We start from the raw sequence: 19,998 nt of genomic DNA on the forward strand, positions 1-19,998 counted from the left end.
TGGGTTGTAGAACGCGAGCCAAGATGTTTGATGATCGAAAAGATTTAAAATCTAATAGACTCAGTGCGTTACACACAGACATCAATCTTTGGGATATTCTTGCAAAAACATAGACAGCCACATACCATCAACATGATGCTATGGTGCTCTAACTAAACAACTAATTTGTACCCTAATTAAGAATGCCTATTGAGATAAGGACTTTTCTACAGCAGTTAACCTATGAACTGACCGGTGCATTTAAGGTCCGACAGCTATAAACGCATCACCTTTTTCAGTTTCAATTGGGTTCATTAGGTATCTCCATCAGAACTACTTCAGCATGGTAATGGTTGGCCAGCATAATGGTCCTTACACGTTCATACAAGTACAACCCCTGTTTGTTGGCTTTCCAGTGGTCAGAAAACCCTTACTAATAGGTTTATTTTTAAGAAAGATAAATACATCTTTAGTTGGGGTGGTGGCCAATAGGAGTCAACGTTGAGTCCCACTGTCTCCTGATTTGAATGTTTGGTCATTCTGTCAATCAATCCATGATAGATAATCATGTAGGTTAAAATGTCATTAAAATCAAAAGAGTTGAGGTCAGAAAGTGGTGAATATCTGACAGATTGCCTCAGTTACCAAACCCTTCTCTTGCCAGAGGAGTAACTGACAGAGAGGGAAACATCTCGCTCTCCCACTCAACTTCCTTTTGAACCCTGGCTGAACTCTCCTTGTTTAGATGGGAAATACATACAAGGCCTCTTCGCTCGAGAGATGGAGTGCCATGACGTCTTCTCGACTGACAGCAGCTGGCGGTACCTGTCTCTTTGGTATGTCTCAGATAAGAACCAACTTCTAAAATACAAATACAACTTGCCACAACATTGTAGAGGCTTCTTTCGGTCAGAAACATGTTCATGGGCTTGATGTGAAAGCAATTAATGTTCAGCTTCATGAATGTCTGTCTGCAACCAAGGAAATGCAACACTAGTTCAGGCATAGTATCGCATTTGAGAGTCCAGGCCATCCACAGCGCTGTGTCAGCACTAAAGCAAGGTCTGGCTCCACACATTATAATTCTGGTATAGGGATAAAAAAAAAAGAAGCTTTGGCTTGTTTGTATTTCTTTAAACCAATTATAATCTTCTTTGGTGGCACAAAGCACAGGATGCAGCAATGGTGCCCTTGCAAAATAGATGAGAATGCCACCTGAGACATGCGGCCAATGGAAAAGCTACATCAGGTGAGTCATTGTTTACAAAAACCGAGAAAGCTCAAATGTGACCTCTAGAATTTAACCCAACCTAAGCATTTAGGAGCAGTGAGCTACTGTAAAGTAAAACGTGTGTCTTGCTAAAGGACTCGCTGACGTGCAAACAGTAGGAGCCAGGGATCAAACTGCCAACCTTCTAGTTAAAGGAGCACACACTACCCACTGAGCCACGACCGCCCCAGGCAGCATAAAAGGAAAGAAAATCAAGAAGACAAAAAAACAACATCAGCAATAAAGTTAAAATGTCCATCGTCTCAAATATATCATAAATGACTGAGAACATTAAAAAAAACGAGAACACATTTCCATCTTTTTCAGTCGGCCTGGGGCTAGTAAACACTGGATGAAAAGGAGAAGGTGAATGCCGACACAATAAACATTTGGTAGAGTGACTCTTTTGGTCCTTTTCCCCTGACCATCGATCGGGCATCTGCCGAGCTACCTATTGATAAAAAATTCAATGGGCCCTAAACAGGCCCGGCGACACATTGAACACTTTCTAATGACTGGGACATCACACCCTCAGTTTAGAGGTCATGTGGTCCACAGTTAAGGGTCATGTGGGCTCAATGATGCATCGATCCTAAACCAACACCCTTGCTTGTTGTGTCTTTGAGGCCATTCATTGCCTGCATCACGAGACGCTGCCTCGCACCAGTAGTTCAGATAATCAAATGGCAGTTGAATACAATTAACATTACAGAGAGATCGCCGATCGCTTCCAACACATTATTGATCTTTTTAGTTACCATTTAATGTTTTCATTACATAATAAAATGACAGCAAACTACAGAGTCGGTGATTGCAGTATTATCCCGATCAATACAATGAAAGATGATGACAGGGCATATCATTAAGTGTGGGCAAGTCCAGCTTCTTACCTGCCCACGTGACTACCAAGCTCTAGTATTAATATATATTAGGTCAAGCAACTAAAGCAGTTTGAATGAACACAAATTACAGAAGAAACATTAAAAGTATTGCAAACTCAGAAGAAACATTTGTATTAATCCCCAGAACGGGGACAGATATGCAAGTGCTTTAGTGGAGATGAGAAATGTTGCTTCGGCTTGTTAATCTCTGATAGTCTGGCGTAATGATGCAAGAAGCGCATTGCACAACTGAAATTTGATTGACTGTTAGTCACCTGTTTTTGCTTGTACGATAAGTGAATTTAAATTCTTAATTGCCTGGTAATAACTGAACCATAAGTGAGTCACAGGTTTTTTACCAACAAAGTCCACACTTGAGAGTCATCTGTGCAGGGTCTGAAGTTAAGTTGTTTCCTCACCTGCCAGTGTGGCAGGTCACTGAACAATTCTACCAGCCATTATATTGTTTGCCTCTTCTGAAATCTAAGTAGAACGCTTCAGAATATTAAACAGTGGTAACCGACAGTAGCATATTTCTACTGCCCGTTAACACTGTTTAATATTCTAATATGGCATTTATCATGGAACGCCCTGTAGACCTTCTTGGAAGAAATCTTTCACAAAATAATAATTAAGAGGAGGAATTTACAACAGAAAGAGTATAAATATGTCGTTTAGCTTTGACCCCAATTTATATTTTTGCATGTCACCATGACATGACAGTTTTGCCCATTATATATGTACAATTTAATAACTAATAATTAAACAGCATCCAATTTAAGCAGTTCGGAGTTTCCAATTTACTTCGACAATCATGATTCTCTAGTAATGTTAAGATAACACTTCCGCTACTTTCAGGCAACAGTGTTCACTGTGTGGTCTGTTATTCTGATGGAACTAACACTGCAGATAACCTGAGACTGCAGGAAAGTCTACGGGCAAATGCATCAGCAGATAAAATATGACTTTCAAGTCATTCTTCATACTAGGTAATAGGAAACCATTTGGTTTATGACACGTGACAACTCTAATGAGGGAGAGAATGAAAACTCTCCCCAGACAGACATTGTGTACGTGAGAAAATAGCACCCTCGGCAGTATCTTCTTTGGTTATAGGTCCTCTCACACACACACACAACCACATATCTGTCTGTTTACGTCTATTAGCATAAGTAATGCTTCCTCTCCTTCAGCATGATGCCAGGGTTGTGATGACACACACATCTGCTCTCCAGCACCCTCATCCCTCCCACTCTCCACCCACGGTGCCAGTCCTCTTCCCGTCAGCCTCACACTGGCTCGGCCTTTGCTCCCCACCGGTGGCTTCGTCCAATGTGTCCATGTTGGCATGAGCGTGGCTCAAGATGCCTCCCTCTCTTCTCCATCACACGACCCGTTATACCATCATGTGGCTCTTAGGCGGCCCCGTCTGTGCCAGTGGGCATTACAGTACCTGAGGACGGGGCCCACCTGCCCCCACTGTGACATTCAGGCTTGGCCAATCTGCCTCTCCATCTCAGTAGGCACCAGCTGGCTAGACAGCCTGCATGCTGATAGAGGGACAATCGGAGGCTGAACTCAAATTCACAACAGCCAGCTCTGACTGACGGACTTGAACAAACAGCATTAGGTCTGTATATGTTGATTGTTGATGTGATAATTAAATATAAATAAATAAAAGAGAAAGAATTAGGTAAGATGACAAGCATTAGATAAGAAAGAAGAGTGGCTTTGTGAATCTGTGCCTTTGCCAATTTATGCGTTTCTGTCAATATTGTGTCTCTTCCAAACAAAGGACACATTGCATTATGGGTAAGCTCCGGGGATTTCGAAGTAGAAAATGTCTCAAACTTAGCTTCAATCTATCATGTGGTAACTTTAAAGCAGGCCTTACCTCGGCAGCTGTTGGAAAGGTGATGAAACGGTGAAGGAACTCTCTTCTCAGTCATCCCACATCTTGTTTCAACAAACGTACTTTTCATCCAAAATCAAATCAAGCAATCCCTAACTTTCTTGAGGCATTTGTTGTCTCTTTTGTTACTTTAACTCAGCTAGCTGAAGCAACTTGTATAGCTTGCTAGTGATCAAACCGTGTGTTGCATTGCAATAACAATGATGATGATGATGTCACTAGCAACACTGACAGCAGCCAATTAGGTGTCCAATGTGGTCACAGCCAAAGAGAAAGAGTGACACAATTCTTAAAGACATCGGGCCTAAAATGTGACCAAGAAAGTGCGACCAGACATCGACTATCCTAAAAGCTCTCTTGTAACCATTTAACTCAACAATGACTGATTTAAAGCTAAAACCACCCAATCGCCGACCTGTTTAGTGCTGATATTAAAGAAACGACATCAACATGATTTCAGGTCTTCATTCAGCATGTCAAACACAACTTGTGGAGGGGAGTGTTTACGACTGGAGTAGCTACGTTAGTGTCTGCTGTGCATCACTACCACGACACTCCCACTGATCCTCGTCTTTAAGCATTGATTGTCTTTGGTTTAGCCAGAGACCAAAACAGCCTGCACCCTTTTCCAAGAGCAATGTTGCTACTTCAAGACATATTTCGTAACACCTTAGCAGCTCCCTTGACTGGTCCTTGTGAGCTGGTGGAAACCGTTTGACACATGAGTGAAGGCTTTACGGAATCTCTGATACGAAGTCCCACTCTATTCGCTCCCAACCGGTTGCATTGGGATGTGGGTGAGGAGAAATCCGACCCAGGACTGGTCCATATGTCTGAAAATGCTCCGAGGCAAAGCAATGCCTCTGCAGAGCTATGCAGTAATTCTATTCGGCTAAACTGACAGCCAAAATACCCGAATCATCTTGGGTTGCACACACCATGTACCCCCCGGCTAAGATCTAAAAATAACACTCTGTTGTCGAAGTAGAAGAAGATGAGCATGACTCAGCATACGAATGAACAAACAAGTCCATTATTTGATTCATGGTACAGTGATATACTGCGCCGAACATTTACATTTCATGCTTAGTAATGTCTTTTGATGTCCCACAGGAATAAAACAATTATTAAACCAAACAATCAAATAAAGTCTATTTTTAAAAACATAATACCACATTCGACATTCTACTGTAGATCTCCGAAGAAATAAAGTGTACGGATGACGTCACGCGTCGCACCATCTCCGCAGAGTGCCACAGCTCTTTGGAATGATCAAACACTCCAGCATCCGCCTCGCAGGAATGGAACACAGGACAGAAATAGGCAAAACTCACAGCGTCTCAATCTACCACTTCCAGAAATGTGAGCTGAACAGAGATCATGTCATGTCTCGTCATCACTGCTCCTGCCACAGCCGAGCGTCTCACCGCACCTCATTGTGAATAATTGCAGAGACAATCACAGGAAGCCCCAAAGAGGACTCCCTCCTCCCCGGTCTCCATCACATCAAATCGATCAAACCACTAGGGGGCCTCTGTGTCGGGCGAGTGCACGCTTTCCTCATCTCCTATCTCAGGATATTAGGAGCCATTCTCTGGGGCAACCGAGCAGACCTATCAGCTTCTACTGTGCAGATTTCTACACCGAAGTCTATCCTAGGACAGACATACTTGATACTTAGTTACGGCTTGTCTCATTTCTCATGACATTTGCTTTAGAATCACTATCACTGGCAAGAATACGGTTACGAATGATTCTCACCCAACACTTTCTGGAGGAACACGTTTGTTCTAAATGAGCTGGGCCCTGTGGCAAACATGAAATGAAGGCCATCTGGAGAGTAATGGGGATCTTAGTGGATGCAGTATAAAAACAATGGTGCCCACCACCTACCACCACCCACTAATGAAGCTTTCCATCAAATAAATGAGTTTTAATCATTGTTCACAGTAGTCTATCCACATGGTGCACGATCCATTGCAGCGGACGATCACCGTCACGGACAGAATACAGCAGATCTCTTTGAAAAAAACAAAACATTGATGCTGTGCTAAAGCACTTTGTCCACTCTCTCTGGCTCTCTACTTCCACAGTTTTGCATGAAACAGCTCAGCAATTGCACTTCATGGCATGTGAATATGTGCAATGTCACCGATTACCGAGCACACTCGCCATCTGCCGCCGTGCGCGAGAGCGTTGTTCGCATCAGTTTCCAGGATAAACAAGCTGAAGGACAGGGGACAACAGCAATGTACATAGCAGAGAGCCACTCAAACGCATGAATGCAAACTGAGGCCAACCCAAAACACCAAAGATGCACTTCTGACCTGACCTCCCCAAATGCTAGCAAGGGCATCAAATTGTCTCTTCAGAGAACATACAAGACGTTTGTGTGTGGTAGTAGGGGTGCAAGTTCATTAGTATTTGAATTGAAGTGTCAAACAAAGCCACTGTTGGTGTGTCAAGGCCTGATGATAGCCCCTCTGCTCAATAATGTGTGTGTGTGTGTGTGTGTGTGTGTGCACTGTGAATACACACCCAGGATATGGTGCACACATAAGAGGCAGCACATGATGTATGAACATTACACAACGTGGTCATCAATCTAATTCACAGGTTTCTCACTCACCTCCAGACGACATGTGGATGTAAATGAATGACCTTTAAGCGTATAGTTACAGACTGCATCACTCATCATTAACATGCTTTATTGGCAAGTAATTACAACCTTCGACCACATGTTCGGGGTTTCAGCCTTATTAATTATACCGACACGGGTCGTTCAGTTTGAAATACAACCTTATGTGGATGGCAATTCCTTCTAAACTTGGGATTAATTAGGAAAGTTACTGCAGTCGACGCCAGCAGAGGGGCTGAAAGGACATTTTCCGACGGCAATTGCGGCATTCATAATTTGTGTTGCACTTTACAAGACTGCTTTGATGAGTAACCATCTGTTGAGCAGCTTAGTAAAATAAAGGTCAATAAAACGTGCCATAAACATGAAACCTGAAGAGGACGATCATTTTGCCTCACACAAGTCATTAAGTTTCTGATTGCCATATCCAGAGAAGGACTCAAAAGCCATCTCCATCTAAAAAAAACACATTAATGAGATTTGGTGCCATTTTCACAGCTTGAGATAATTCATTGCAGCCTTTATGACTGCATTAGCCCCGTTATATCTCTCATGTCTTTTTGTTTCTCTGTTTTTCAGTCACCAGCTGCCACTCTACACCTAATGCCTCTTTGAGTGGCAGCAGCTTTACACCTATCCCTCTGCATCACATCAATGAAAGGGGAGTGTACACGGGTATGAAGGGAGCGGCATGTTGCAAAATGTCAGGTTTTCCAGACCCCGTCGAAGCAGACAAAAGAGGGCAGACAATGCTTTTCTTGGCCAAACCTGTGATAATTGTGAAGATATTCTCCACTTCAATGACTGCTTAGATTTCAACAGGCCGACAACTTAACCATAAATCAGACAATGATAGTTTGCCCTGGGACTTGATGCATCAAAGGCAGGGATCAAATGTTCAGAGTTTTGGCATCTGGAGATGTGTTCAGAAAGTTAAAGATTTAAATAAAATGCACAGCATGAAACCCAAACATGTTTTCATGTATCAAATATTTGAGGTACTCATATAATATGATATTTCCAGGGCTATTGGTGTGTATTCATAATCATGAGTGCAGTATAAAGTAAAAGCACTCAAATGGTACTCTTATAAGAGAAGTGACCTTTGAAGCAACACAGGAGAAATTCATACTGGAGACTGCTTTTTGCATACATTATTCTAATTGAAGAGGGTAGCACATTATACGAGAGCCTGTTGACATTTTCCGATAGCTGAAATATAAAAGTCTCTTTCAAAATTATGCAAATCCAGTCCTTATTTCATATATTTGAATTAGGAATTAATGGTGAGTCTAAAACAGTTGTATTTAATGTATATCAACTTGTAAATTAAATGTTAAAAGCAGCTCAGCAGACAGATAGTAGCACTGAGATGCTGTGGGTGTTCAAGGACCTAGTAGTCGAACAAAACTGATCACTATATCTTAAGTAAGAGCTGTATATACATATTATGATCGTGTTCGTGGGAATCAGGAGTTCACGTCACAGGTGTCGGTCTCTCCCGGTGTGAATGCTGCACAATGCAGGGATACAAATGTCCAAACTCTTCTCGACGTCGATGAAGCCGTTACTGTGCGAGTAGTGTCACTCTAATATACTGACAACTGAATGTTAATGTTGGGCACAGAATGATGGTCGCCCCACTAAGCAGAGATGATCTGAACGCACGTACATACATTGCAATCACAGAGCAGAGCAATTCTACTCAAATGCCATGTTACCTGAGGAGAAATACCGAGGAAGCCGATGCTTGGAACAGGCCATGTGTAAAACAGAGGGTCATTGGACATGTCTGTCGCGGTTTTACAGCTGCTAGTTACGACTACAGCGAGGAGGCGGATATTCGCTGCTCCTCTCATATTATTAAAAGCATGAGTAGTCGTGTCGTGTCCACTTTGCTCGTCTCTTCGACTCTAATGGAGATACTTTTCACACAAATAGCCTCCCGATATTCTTAATCCTGTTTAATATCTAGTGTCAATGACCAAGGAGGCTTTTGGTGACCAAAATCACAGAGAAGCACACAGCTATCGTCTCAGGAGCATTTTAACATGCAGAGCTTGTCTGCTCATTAATGATGTATAGACACAGCAAATCCTCCAAGCCAAATTATATAATAGGCCTCACTCATTCTTAAACTCCTGGATAACCCCTGCTTAAAGATTCATGTATTTTTGTATTTTTAATCATCACAAATGATTACACAGACATCGTGTACAACCTTTTGATGAGGTTCGGATATAAATGCATCCCCTTGGTGTTGACGCAATAATATATGCAGTAATCCACACCACGTGATAACATTGAGAGTAAAATAACGTATGTTTTGTTGAATTATGGCCGAATGTTGCACAGTGTATCGATACTAACACGGTAACGCGGTACTTGCACGTTAAAAACTAAATCATTTTGCATATTGTTAGTATTGATACTTCATGAAAATAGTGCGCGATCAGAGCGCACTCACTGTCCCGCTCCCCGTCATGCTGTCTGCACGCATCGGCTGCAAGGGGGCGGGGCTTCCCAGCACACACACGCAACAGGCAGCGCTCTGTCACAGCGAGTGATCGCTGGGGAGACATGGCATCAAGTGCAGGAGGCGTGGCGTCAGGTGCCGGAGCTTTTGCCGACCGTCCTCGGCTTTTTGGAAGTGAAATGTGGGAGTGCTTTGGCTACATACTAATATAAATGCCATTTGTTAAATGTTTCAAAAGCTGGGCAGGAACAAGCTGGTAAAAAAGGGAACCATACAGATGTTTTATTTATTACTATTATAGATATACCAGTATTGTATCGTATTTATGGTAGTGTATAAAATTCTGATATCGTAATGTAAGTATCGGGTATCATAATTCTGGAAGGTATCGTATCGAAGCTATACTTTTGGTGACGTGACAACTCTATTGTGGCCACAGTAATCCTTATATTGCATGTATTTTGGGGAGGTCACCATCTCTTACACTCTGCATACACCAACAAAAACTGTATAGAATAAGAAGAAAAAACTAACAGCACAGAAGTTTGCTCTTTGTTGTTTGTGCCATATTTCATCAAGGTGACCAGAGTGGATCTAGAGTGCTGAATTGTGGTTTGACTGTGAGAGTCACATATAAATCGGAGACTGCAGATGTATGCATCTTTATGAAACTGGCCGTTAACAACATCATTCTAAATCTGCAATTTGAATAAACAGCTTCATGTCCACTTCATCCAATGCTGAACACTTGGAACCTCAATGATGTATGGCAGTGCTAGAACGGGCTCCTCAGTCATTCTTTCAAATTCCATAGAGGAACCTAACGTCACATTCTTTCCCAGACACAAAAGAGAAAATGAAAACGTCTCAGGCATACGTTTTGAGCCAGTTTCATGGCCGCTCAGCATTTCTCTATATAAGCAGCCCCATAGTGCCACAGCAAAGCTAAATGCAATTCCAGGGGCAAGCGCATGAACTGCCACATGAGGATAGCAGTGAGCTCAGAGGACAAGGTGTCGAATGTGTGAGAGAGAAAGAGATGTGGAGGCAATTGCACAACAGTTCAAATGACAGTGTTTTCCCCAGATATGTCTATTATATACAATTGTGTTCTGTATTTGGTCTAGGAATACATAATTGCTCCGCTGTGTTTTAATATTGACACCAAAACAATAAACTCCATTGAGTTTGTATCTGTTTTTAATTTGTAAAGAGATGGAAAGAATGGGAAGCTTGAAATAAGAAAGTCTGACTAACAAAGCAGTTCTGTACTTGTCAGTGTTGACCAAACCGCCTTATGATTATGTCAATTCTTGTTTCAAGCGTTAACTTGCTCAAAACAAGTAATAACATCTCATTAACAAGTTTTAATACCTTATTAAGATAATTAAGGACTAAAACACTTAAAACAAGTGAAATGCTCCAACATGAAAACTGCCTTGTAAGAAGAAATATCTTGTCAGTCAAAAAACAAGCATAGATTGCCTTAATTTGAGATATTTCATCTTACTTAGATTTTAATTTTTGCAGTGTATGATGTGTGTCTTTTAAAAACAAGCATATGCCATGCACCACCAGAGAATATACATTAATACACAAAGTACTGCCATTTATTACTAACTTTTGCACTTGCTTGGATGAATGTAACATGCACACGAAAACCCCCCAGGCAGTAGAAATGCAATCAAGGTAAGCCAGCCTGCCAGCAAGGTTATTGCTGCTGGTACTAAAGTGCCAGGTAGCACCCCCAGCACAGCTTCCCTCGGGACTCCCACTCTGCCGGCTGCGCAAGGAACCAGCGACCCTTAGCACACACCTCCCTTCCCAACACAGCCACGGGTAATAAATTACCTATTCCCCCTCTCCCCAGCTGTTTCTATTATACACCCCATGCTTGTAAAGAACAGAGGAGCAGAGGAAGGGGGATCAAACCGACAGTGAGAGGTGGGCGTGAAGCGGAGAACTAAACAAAAAGACGTGTTGACATAGACACAATGACAGTGGGAAGATATACAAGCCACGAAAAGGCGGGAATCAGCAACCATCACCTTCAGTATCAATAGGACACACGGGAGCGCTGGATTTCTGGACAACTGTGCCTGATAAATTCCATCTTCAGAGAGATCTACAGATCAGCTCAGCCTATTTAATGAGTATCAGCATTTGAAGAATGGACCAGTTACAATGTGTTTTTTTCTGAAGCTCCTGCTGTGTAGATGTGGTTTGTATGAGAGTTTTATGACTCTTGTCTCGAGATGAAAATGACACCAGTAAACATGCACATCTCTGGCATTATTTCAGCTGAGCAGAGACGCAGCGACAAGGGACGATGACATCAGTGCTCAAACCCTCCCAGAGGAATGCTTGTCGTCACTCACACCGACACACACACTGCTATGGAAACAGCAGGGGTGTGAGCGGGCATCAGGGTTAAAGGGATACCGCAAGGTACACACACACACACACACACACACACGCAGAAAGAAAGAACTGAAAAAACAAAGCGACAGGGGCAGTTCATTGAAAACAATGCTGACACATGACCAAACTCTCCCGGGCGTGTGAGGCAGCCTGCGTTCATCTTTTAAAACCACTCGAGGTCAAATGAGGACGATATGACTGTGTGTCATGTGAAGGGAGAGTTAGCCAACACATTTTTCCTTGTGAATGTAAGAGAGAAAATAGAGCAGACCTTTTATTGAGCGTGATCTCAGAAGTATCTGACAGATATGTGGTTTCAAAGCCAAGCGCTGCCAAAGCCAAGATGGAACGTATCCTATCGGACAGCTCGCTGGACCGGCTGACTGCGATGGAAACAGTGTGAGAGGACGTGACGGCACGGGCACACATGCTAATGCAGCCGCTCGGGCTCTTGTACACAAACACAAAACCACACATCACCACACATCAGCAACATTGGGACTCCAGATGAAAAATAGCCTCTTGGCTAACCGGCACATTTATTGCAATGTTTTTATCAATGTGCACTGTCCCTTATTTAATAAACCATTTAAAAAAAATGTAAAAACACATCGGTTACCGATCCACACGTCACGCTGAGTTTTGAAAAAGTTGAAAAAGGGCAAACAGAGCAGCTGCAGCACACAGGATATACAGACAGCTACACACACACACACACACACACACAGAGCATTCTACGTACTGGGCAGCCATTCAAATGGCGCTCGGTAACAGTAACCCACAGCAACCCTAAAACCAGCCCCCTTTTCCCTTCCTCCTCAAGAGACACGGATCCCTAGCCCAGTTAAAGGAGCGCAGAATGAACGAGCCGACCGAGTGTGCCCCAGGGTGAAAAGAGGTTGTAACTTTACCCACTCTGCCCTCACCAAGGAGCAGCGCTACCCCCCTTCTTAAAGGTTCAGGAGGTTAATTATTCAACATGAGAGAGGATTTGTTGGAGAACTGAGAGTGGACAAGCCACCAGAAACCCCTCACCTCTTTTGTCGAACTCATCCACTCACTTGCTGACTCTCAATGCACTTACTCCCGAGGACGGAGTCTTTTCAACTCGCTCTCTCTCCCGTTACGTGTGAAGCACACACACATCGGGATCGCACACAGCGGCATCAGAGTGGACACATCCTTCCGCACATGTTCACAGCTCCTCGGCACACAGCCTACTCACTTCGAGCGACTCTCCTACCGTTGTGGTTTTGCTGCAGGGTCTCGAGCACGCCGGCAGAGTCGCTCGCCCCCAGTTCGGCCAGTCTGCGGCTGGTGGCGCTCAGCTCTGACCGCAGGTTGGTCACCTCCTGGCTGGCGGACTGAATGGCCCCATCGATGCGCTGAGCCAACTGCTTGTTGTCATCCATCATTTTCAGGATTTTTGCCTGAGGAGGAGAGGGGAATCCAGACACGGTGTCATGCTGACAAGTTGTGCATCTCCTGTGAAGTAAGGTGTCCTCAAATTAATCCTTCCTCTTTCTCCTTTTCTGTCAGTTCTCTCTCCCTTTTCATAAGAAAGCCAAGTTAAATCCTCGAGGCAGTTTGTCCTTTCCTTTGAAGAGAGGCATCCAGCTCAGGAGAAAAGGGTATCTTTGGAGCTGGTGTATGTGTGGTGTGAGTGTCAGTGTGAGCGCATGCCTGTGCGTGTGACTGAGAGTTCGGTAACAGCATGAGAGTGTGTGTGTGTGTGTTAGAGAGCCAGCACTGCCCCTGTGAAATGTGCTCCCTGCAGCTGACTGTTGAAAGGACACAGAGCATTGAGAGATGACAAGCACCTTTTTAAATGGACTGTACCATTTGCAGAGAAATTCGAGGGGGGGGTGGGGTGAGCTAAACCATATAAGCACATGTAAGTCAGAGGTCCTCAGCACAGCTGTCTTCAGGAGATAGAAGGTTCAGGGAGTGTGTGTTTGACCGAACCGGCAGAAGACGTTTCCCTCAGCCTGTGAACACCGACTTCAGTGAGACGCTGCAGCCTTTCCTCTTCTCTGCTCTGTGTACGCTGCATCCCTCCATGAACTCATTGACAACGGGAAGGAAGTCATTAGGTTGACAAAGAAGCAGTTGTGGACAGAAAACAACAATAATTACGCAAACAAAGCTGTCTTCACACTATCACAGCGAGCAAGCCAATGTCGTTTTTTCTAACGTTATGTACTAAACGACTATCAAAAATGATTGCAGTCAAGATTATCGTGATCAAAACTAAAAAAGGCTCATTATTATACAAATGATGTTTGGGGTAGTTTTTTATTTATTTTTTAACCTTGGAATTTAGCATGGTCATTTCTGAGCACATTGAGCACAGTTGCTAAAGTAATTAAATATATATATTTTTTGAATTCATTTATAATAGTTTTTATTATTAATTATTTTTCACACCATTACCCATAGAACTGGTAGTAATTAACTGTCTAGTTAAAGTACACATATCCCACATTTACACTCAAGATGGCACGATTCAACTCAACTCGCTTAGGATCGTTCTTTTTTGTTTTTCTGGAAACAAAAGCTGGAGATGGAACCCGGGCCTTGTTTGTTGTACTACTTGAGCCGAGTAGCGAGCTGAACCGACCCTAAAAGTTAGAATTCAAACACTCCAGCTCACTGACTGGTCGGAGAATCATCACGAGCGTGACTTTGTACAAACACGACATATTCAAACAGCAACGGTAACATCCATTGTTTTATTCACACAACACCGATTTGTTTTAAATAGCAGCCCAGGAAACTACATCGTACAAAGTATAAACGGTTTGGTTGCCGATGACAAATCCAGCTAATGTCTCGTTAAAAACGGGGGGGGAGAGAAATGGACTGCACCAAAAGTGTCAAGCATCAAGAGTTGTGTCGAGTCGAACAATTTAGTGTAAATGAGGCGTGAGGGAGCGAGGCGGCTTGAGCCCAGCTCTCCTGGACACACACTGCTGCTACTGAATGCTCTCGGCAGCCAATCTCACAGCCCAGGAGAGATGTTTTGACAGTAGACTTAATTGTTGGTTGTTAAAAATAAGCACTTATAATGAAGTACTCTGCTTCTTTGTCTTCGAGCACCGAGGCTGAGGAAACTGCTCACCCAACACCCGACACCGCAACTCAACCTGACATTCCTCAGCTGTAATCTGACATTTGGCTGTCAAAGCTCAGTCAGCAGTACAGCTGTGACGTTATCTTTTGAACCGAGTCCCCGACCCATGCTGCATGTGGGAAACACAGATCGGCCGCCGCACGGCACAGGGCAGCGAGCAACCGCTGCGTGCTGCTGCCGTTGCCCCAGGCACTCCGAGTGTGTGTGAGCTTAATATTGTCGAACACACTGTGGTCTCAAATAAAACCTCACCGACTGTCCGCGACAGTATGTAAGCAAGAGGAGGAAACAAGGGGAACAAAACACACGCGCACAAACACACACACACAGTCACTCCCCCCGTTCATCCATCTGACAGACACAAGTCACCCCTCCTGCTCAGTAAATGAACATCGTGTTGTTATTTATAGACGACCCTGCTGCTGCATATGATACATTAGTCACATGGGAGGGCAGGCACAGACACACACATGCAGTACACTCATTTACACACACACTAGGGGACTAATAATCTCAAAGTCACTTGATGTTCATTAATGAAATTCATCTCTTGTAAGGTGTCATAAAAGTCTATTGGTCCCTTCCGGGTAATTAAGACGCTGTGGTATCTCAGCGTGTAAGTGGATTTGTTTTTGTCCATCTATATATCTTATATCCTACCCTGTCAACTCTTTTCTCAAGAGCATGTATCCTGACAGTGAACTTGCACACTGCATGTTGGGATGCAGGTTCACCTCCGGCTGCCCCCTAAGTTGTTTTGCTGGAGTCATTAACTAAAGAGCCATGCAGGAGCAACAGCAGATTGTAATTTGTAAACTGTAAAAACTTCCCAAACTAATGTGATGAGGTAGAGAATGATAATGGAAACAGACAGCAGCATGAGGCCGGAGACAGCGGGAGGCGGGGAGACGTGGTTTGGGTGGCGGCTCTGGTGCCCTCAGCCTCAGTGGAGTGTCAAGTCAGAGTACTTCAGCGGTAGATCCTTCTCTCCTGATGTCCAGCGGGATCGACTCCTCAGCTGTCAGCAGCGCGGTGCCCGTGAATTGTAAAAGTGAACTAAGACGAGGACGAGATCGAATGTTTCGGCATCACATGAACAAAGTAGGGCTGCAACGACGCATCGGTAAAATCGCAAAAAATCGATTATTAAAATAGTCGGCAACGAATTTAATTATCGATTCGTTGCGTCGTGCGATTATTACGCCACTCAACAAGTCGCGGAGATGTTTGAGTATTAAAAAAAATGTTGAGCACAGAGCAACAAAAAAAAGAGCAGAGCGGAGGTAGAGGAAAGACCATAATGCTTAAAAAAAGAGCAGAGCGGAGGTAGAGGGAGACCACATATGCATTATTGGCGAAGCCAAATCAGCGTTGAGGCCAATCAGCGTTGAGGCAACTCCGTCATCACTGTCGTCGTGCTGTTGGTGAATCTAACTGGTTGCTGCTGCGAGCTGTGCGCGCCTACGGGTGATGTTATGAACCCGAACATGAGGGCGTTAGATGCTCCGACAGTCCAACAAGTATAACGTAGAAATAGTGGTGAATTCTTCCGCGGTGGATGGCGGAAATGATAACTGTTTCCAAGGAGAAAAGCAACGAAGATAAGCCACGCACCCTCACCGACGCAAATGACACGATTAAAACACAAATAGTCGGGCGAGTAAACTCACGTGAGTAAAGCAATCAATTCTGTTTTTGAATAGAGGGTTGAAATGTATGTTTTTATTTTTTTTTATCCGATTCATCGATTATTGTAAAAATATTCAACAGATAAAACAATTATTTTAATAATCGTTAGTTGCAGCCCTAGAACAAAGGCATTGAAACGTGGGGTCTTTGTGGTAAAACATGAGACTCGTGCCAGGAGGTGCGTTTTCATATTTGTAGGTAAGGTGTGTTGAAAGAAATGGAGCAGTAATAATGCTGAGTGTTTATGAAAACTAAAAGTATCAATAAGAGCAGAAAGCCAAATGGAACGGCAGCTAAACGATGAAAAACAAAATCACAGAAGTGGGTTTGGAGTTGTTCATTTGTTGGCTGCTGGTTTATCGCGAGTTTAGCTCCAAACATGTGAACAGGTGTTGTAAATTTGACTCTTGGGGTCTTGACCCACCGGCATACTGAGGGTCAGTAATTAGTGGGTGTGTGGGGCTTGATTAGCATCTGAATGCAGACCCAACAGAGGGGCTCAGTGCTCTGCAGCCATGGAGCCACGGAGCCACGGCGCCGCATTCAACTCGTCATGCAAACAGTTGCAGCGCTGAGGTCTGTGTACAGTAGTTTTTAAGCCTTGTTTATTTCCGTTTATACTTACAGGGGTGCAATTGTGTTGCTAAGCAATAACAGTCAAGACTCACAAGTATTCACTGGGATGGTATCTGTTGCCTGGCAACAATAGAAACAGAATACAGCTGCGGTGAGGGGGGAAAAAGAACTCGACAGAAAACTTATACAAATGTCACTGTCCAAAGTGTTTGCTTATCCCTTATGCACAAAAACTAACACACCCTAAATATACCGAAATATTGTCATTTGCCCAAAGGAAAAATCGTAGTTGTGTTATCTTACTGCAGTTCCGAGTAGTAGTATCACATGTGTATTGTTTGATTGCATTGTATTCATAGTAGTTTGGCTTCCAGCTGTGTGTCGCTGCTGTGCAGAACATCTCATTCCAATGTGACTATACCGACACCACACTCTGTATTTAGCTATTCAGACTGAGCCTCTGCAATGCAGAACTTATTGCCTGCACCAAAATCACCTGCTCATTGAAAGCATCTGGAAAGGCCCGCCAATGAGGTGGAAAGGGTGCTCATGAGCATTCTCGGGTTGCTTGTGTTCCTATAGTTGTAATGTCTCCAGAGGAGTAAGGAAATTGTTTTTTGGAGCTGAACGCTATCTTGATCTCTTATCAAGATCATCTTAACTTAAGGGAAAACGAGGCTCAGCCAAAAAGTCTCTCTCTGCACAGTCTGAGGACAAATAAACACACAGTGAGTGGGGCAGGGGGGGTATCGGGGCGCATTGAGGAAAAGAGACATAGAAAGAGCCACAGAGAGTATTGAGATGTTTCAATGATGTAAACGTATGCCGTATATGACTAACATCTCGTCTCCAGAAGGAAAGAAGACAAAACAGTTTTACTGGATTAATTTAAATTCTAAAGCTACGGTTCATTGTATAACATTTTAATAATGAAGCAAGTCTGTTTTGGGGTTAAATAAGTAACTTGAGGGGTGAACAAAACATGATCAAAATACCATTAAATGAAAGAGATAAACAAAATAAATGACACTTTCTAAAGAATAATTATCGTCTGGTCAAGAAGAGAAGACCAACTTTAAAAAGGAGTTTGTAACCAAAGGCTGATCGACGAGACGGATGGCTTGCCATGCTGCTTCGTGTCAATTTCTTAGAAACAGTTTTCCATATGAATCAATAAAAGAGTGCACTCTCTCATTTATGTATAACGGATTCTTTCTGCAAAGAGGGAGCAACAAGTAACTGTCAAACCAAGACGAAGAACAGACACAAGTCTTGTAAAAACCTCGAATTATGCTCAATGAACTAATCAGTGGAGTTGCAACCCTCCCCTTCCTGAACATGGATAATACTGAGCAGCTGGAGAAGAGAGAGATGGCTGTGACTGCCCAACCCCAAGGGATTACAGACAGTTGTGTAAGTGCAGGTCGCCGTCCTGACACAAACCGAGCGCTGCTGACTTGTCCACGTGCTTGTGAAGGACATACTTCAGTTCCTTATCTCTGAAGGTGTAACACCCTGTTCTGTTTCTCCTGTGTTCCGTGTCTCCTGTGTCTCCTCTGTGTCTTCTCTGTCTTAATTGTTTAATTCCCTGCACCTGCCCTCAGCCACTCTTGTCTCGTTACTGTCTGATGTCATACACCTGTGTTTACCCCCCTATATATTGTGTCAGTCTTTCCCTTGTCTGCTGTCGGATTGTCGTCCTGTCCGTGTTCCGGGTTCTGCCTGTTGACCCTGCCTGCCCCGTTTGGACCTTGTTTTTTTGTAAACTGTTTTGCCTCATTAAAGAGTGCTTTTGTTGTTGTTTATATTGCGTCCAGCCTGTCACTCTGCACCTGAGCCTCACCCCATCACAAGAACCTGACAGAAGGGAAACAATGAGGTGGTGCACATGGTGGAGCCGTCGGCAGCTTAAGAGCCAGATGTTTGTTTCCACCAAGCTAGAAGGGAGAGTGAAATATTAGAGTCCAAGTTCAAATGAATGCTGTTGTAGATCTGCTGGATGTCGGCTACACGTTCACCCTAACAACGTTATAAGACGATAATATGTCCGTGCTGTTCAATTCCTATTGCATGGGTCATCTTTGAAACCAGGCGTTGATTCTGAATCATTTCAAATCAATAACTGAATCTAATCAGCTTTTGTTTTCAAAGTTCTGACAACTAACGCACACGCAGTCGGCTCAACACAAACTTGTAACCGCACATTTGTGTTTCTTTGTCTCAAGATCTTTGGTTGAGTTCTTACGTCAGCTTGCAGAGAACATTGTCAAGACTATTGTCTACTTTGATTTTGGCCTTTAGTCAAAGTAAATATATTATATTAGTTATGTACAGCTGATGTAATCCACCACTTGCGAAGTTAGTAAAAGCTTTGATTGTCTTGATTACATCAGCTGGTGGTAAAATATAAGTCATGGTAAATCTTTTGGTCTCTGAGCTCAACACATCCTGCTCGTCTTGAAATTGATCCAAGATGGGACCAGATATTGGCATCAAATCTATTCAGCTGCTAACACTGACTATAAAGTCTTACGATATCAGTTTATTAGGCTTTATTAAATGAAATAAACCAAAAATAAATATGAAAAGAATATTTATCTACAACACAAAAGATCCAATTTCTCTGACAGGACGTAGCTTTATACCTCTGAAGCACAACTTGTTAGTTTTTACTCGATCATTTTTTAAATATTTTCCGTTCCCTTGTCCTATCATTTGTTTTTCACAAACTCTGTAATTATAATAACCTCGCTGAGAAGAGCAACTTGAGCAGCGAACATGCTCCCAGTGAATAGATTATCGATGCCTCTGCTATGCTTGCCACCGTCAGCACTGCCGGCTCAGAAATGAAATACACAGCCCGGTAAACAGAAAGGAAAAACGTATCAATTTGTCAACCAACTGTCTGACCAGGGTGTGAAGTTTCAGGCTGCGACTGTGTTATTGGAATAGCCTGTCTTGTATCCGCAACCCAACTCTCCCAATTCCTCTAATCTCCCGCTCACATCCTCCGCCTTCCACGT

General features: G+C 43.3%; 1 protein-coding gene across 3 annotated transcripts in view; it reads right to left on the reverse strand.

Annotated features, from left to right (window-relative positions):
* LOC130199088 (kazrin-like) overlaps window positions 1-19,998 on the reverse strand; it is a 153,594-nt gene that overhangs the window by 108,038 nt on the left and 25,558 nt on the right. For all 3 annotated transcript variants that reach the window (XM_056422300.1, XM_056422302.1, XM_056422301.1), the window contains one exon: window positions 12,803-13,007. In XM_056422300.1, coding sequence (XP_056278275.1) covers window positions 12,803-12,992 — 190 coding nt within the window. In that variant the 5' untranslated portion in view covers window positions 12,993-13,007. Of the gene's footprint in view, window positions 1-12,802; window positions 13,008-19,998 lie in introns of those variants that run through there.

The sequence above is a fragment of the Pseudoliparis swirei genome, chromosome 9 (assembly GCF_029220125.1).
Source record: "Pseudoliparis swirei isolate HS2019 ecotype Mariana Trench chromosome 9, NWPU_hadal_v1, whole genome shotgun sequence".
NCBI lineage: Eukaryota > Metazoa > Chordata > Actinopteri > Perciformes > Liparidae > Pseudoliparis > Pseudoliparis swirei.